This window comes from Amblyraja radiata, chromosome 26 (assembly GCF_010909765.2).
Source record: "Amblyraja radiata isolate CabotCenter1 chromosome 26, sAmbRad1.1.pri, whole genome shotgun sequence".
Lineage (NCBI taxonomy): Eukaryota > Metazoa > Chordata > Chondrichthyes > Rajiformes > Rajidae > Amblyraja > Amblyraja radiata.
The window spans coordinates 10,784,900-10,787,673 of NC_045981.1; the positions used below are offsets into that span (position 1 = coordinate 10,784,900).

General features: G+C 46.3%; 1 protein-coding gene across 1 annotated transcript in view; it reads right to left on the minus strand.

Moving 5' to 3' along the window:
* The window catches only part of chmp6 (charged multivesicular body protein 6), a 27,542-nt gene extending 25,026 nt beyond the window's left edge, over positions 1–2,516 (minus strand). Inside the window, exon 1 of the mRNA XM_033043962.1 lies at positions 2,471–2,516. Within this exon, the coding sequence (XP_032899853.1) occupies positions 2,471–2,516 (46 nt within the window). The remainder of the gene's footprint in view (positions 1–2,470) is intronic.
* Between the last annotated feature and the right edge of the window lie 258 nt (positions 2,517–2,774).

A 2,774-nucleotide genomic window follows, 5' to 3' on the forward strand; every position in this document is an offset into this window, starting at 1 on the left:
TGCCGCAAGGTCTCGACCCAAACCGTCACCCAAGTCAAGTCAAGTCAAGTTTATTTGTCACATACACATACGAGATGTGCAGTGAAATGAAAGTGGCAATGCTCGCGGACTTTTGTGCAAAAGACAAACAACCAAACAACCAAACAAACTATAAACACAATCATAACACACATATTCTTTTACATAATAAATAATGGAAGGAAAAACGTTCAGTAGAGTTAGTCCCTGGTGAGATAGGCGTTTACAGTCTGGGAAGAAACTCCTTCTCAACCTCTCCGTTCTCACTGCATGGCAACGGAGGCGTTTGCCTGACCATAGCAGCTGGAACAGTCCGTTGCAGGGGTGGAAGGGGTGGCTTCCATGCCTTCCCTCCAGAGATGCTGCTTATTCTACTGTTACTCCAGCATTTTATGTCTACCTTTGAAGTAAACCAGTATGTGCAGTTCCTTCATTCATATATATATTATACATATATACACACACATAAAAACAAACAAAGAATAATCGTGCAAAAAGACAAAAGAAATGCCTTCATGTGCTGTATGCAACGGTCGCGTACAGCATATAATTCTCCAACATTTTCGCCACCTCAAACGGGATCCTACTACTGGCCACATCTTCCCATCTCCACCCCTTTCTGCTTTCCGCAGAGACCGCTCCCTCCGCAACTCCCTGGGCAACTTGTTCCTTCCCACCCAAACCACCCCCTCCCCAGGTACTTTCCCCAGCAACCGCAGGAGATGCAACACCTGTCCCTTTACCTCCCCCTTACATCCAAGGACACCAATTATCTTTCCAGGTGAGGCAGAGGTTCACTTGCATCTCCTCCAACCTCATCTACAGCATCCACTGTTCCAGGTGTCAATTCCTGTATATCGTCGAGACCAAGCGCAGGCTCAGCGATTGTTTCGCTGAACACCTCCGCTCTGTCCGCCTTAACCTACCTAATCTCCCGGTTGCTCAGCACTTCAACTCCCCCTCCCATTCCCAATCTGACCTTTCTGTCCTGGACCTCCTGCATTGTCAGAGTGAGGCCCAGCTCAAATTGGAGGAACAGCACCTCATATTTTGATTGGGCAGCTTACACCTCAGCGGTATGAACATTGACTTCTCTAACTTCAAATAGCCCTTGCTTTCCCTCTCTCTCCATCCCCTCCCCCTTCCCAGTTCTCCCACCAGTCTTACTGTCTCTGACTACATTCTATCTCTGTCCCACCCACTCCCCTGACATCAGTCTGAAAATGGGTCTTGACCCAAAATGTCACCCATTTCTCCTCTCCAGAGATGCTGCCTGTCCCGCTGAGTTACTCCAGCATTTTGTGTCTGCTTGGGGACAATTTACAGAGGCCAATAAACCTACAAACCCACAGATCGTTAGGATGTGGGGGACCCATGCGGTCATGCATACTACACACAGATAACACCCTTGGTCAGGATTGAACCCGGGTCTCTACTGCTGCAAGGCAGCAACTCTTCCACTGTGTTACCCAGTTGGAGTAACTTTTTACACCCCTCTGTCTCTCTGCTCATGCTCCCATTCCCCTTTAAGTAGCTTATAAGATGACGGTCCACCATAGATACCAGAAGCACCTTAATGTCTCCAAAAAAAGCACTGCCTGAAGCTATAGCTGTTCCCATCTTTATATTCCCCTTAAGATCATTTATACATTTTCTACACATTCTTCATGGAGAAACCACAAGATGGCACTAAAGGATTTGTGTTTGAGAGATTTCTAGACACCAACGTACTATGAAACAACACGTTATTCAAGTTAAAATTAAAATGTAGACACTGCAATAGTTCCAAAATTTAAAAGCACGTTAATGAATGTGTCACCACTTGAACCACCATTGCAACCGGTAGCAGGCCTGGGCTGCGTACACTGACCTAACTGACAACCAAGAAAGGTTGAAGAAGGGTCTTTTGCCCAAAACATCACCTATCTATGTTTTCCAGAGATGCTTGCTGTCTGACCTGATGAGTTACTCCAGCACTTTGTATCCTTTTGTGTATTATTAACCAGCATCTGCAATTCTTTGTTTCTACAAATTGACATTGATGTCGGAGGAGGTAGGAGCTGTAGTTTAGTTAAGTCCAGAGACACAGCGTGGAAACAGATCCTTCAGCCCGCTGGGTCCGTGACTACCCGATCACCCGTACTCTAGTTCCATCCTGCACACTGGAGACAATTTACCGAAGCCAATTAATCAACAAACCTGCATGTTTTTGGAGTGCGGGAGGAAACCGGAGCACCCGGGGAAAAGCCACACGGTCACAGGGAGAACGTAAAAACTCCGCATAGACAGCACCCGTAGTCAGGATCGAACCTGGGTCACTGGCGCAGTAAGGCAGCAACTCCACTGCTGAGCCACCGTGTTGCTTTCAGTACTGCAGAGGTACAAATAGATAAGCACCATGAGAGGTTTGCTACACCGTTCACCTGGAGAGAGTAGTTCTAGACGATCCTACTGGAACTTGTGCACTTGCCGACACCGCCCTGATAACCTCTTGCCATGAACCATCTTTTCAGGCTTCCTCCAATTTTATATTCACTTCCGATTGATATACCTGAAGAAAAACTCAGTTTTCAAATTTGCCCTTAATCTCTTACCCTTACTCAAAATCTGCACCGTCTAGTTTAACATCACTTATATGATGAAAACTTTCTGCATTCGGGCTTGTCTGTAACCAATGTCTGACCAATGTTTTGTACCGTTGCAACAGGATGTCTCAATTGTAATACTCAATGCCAAGCAAGGTGTAGACCTGTACC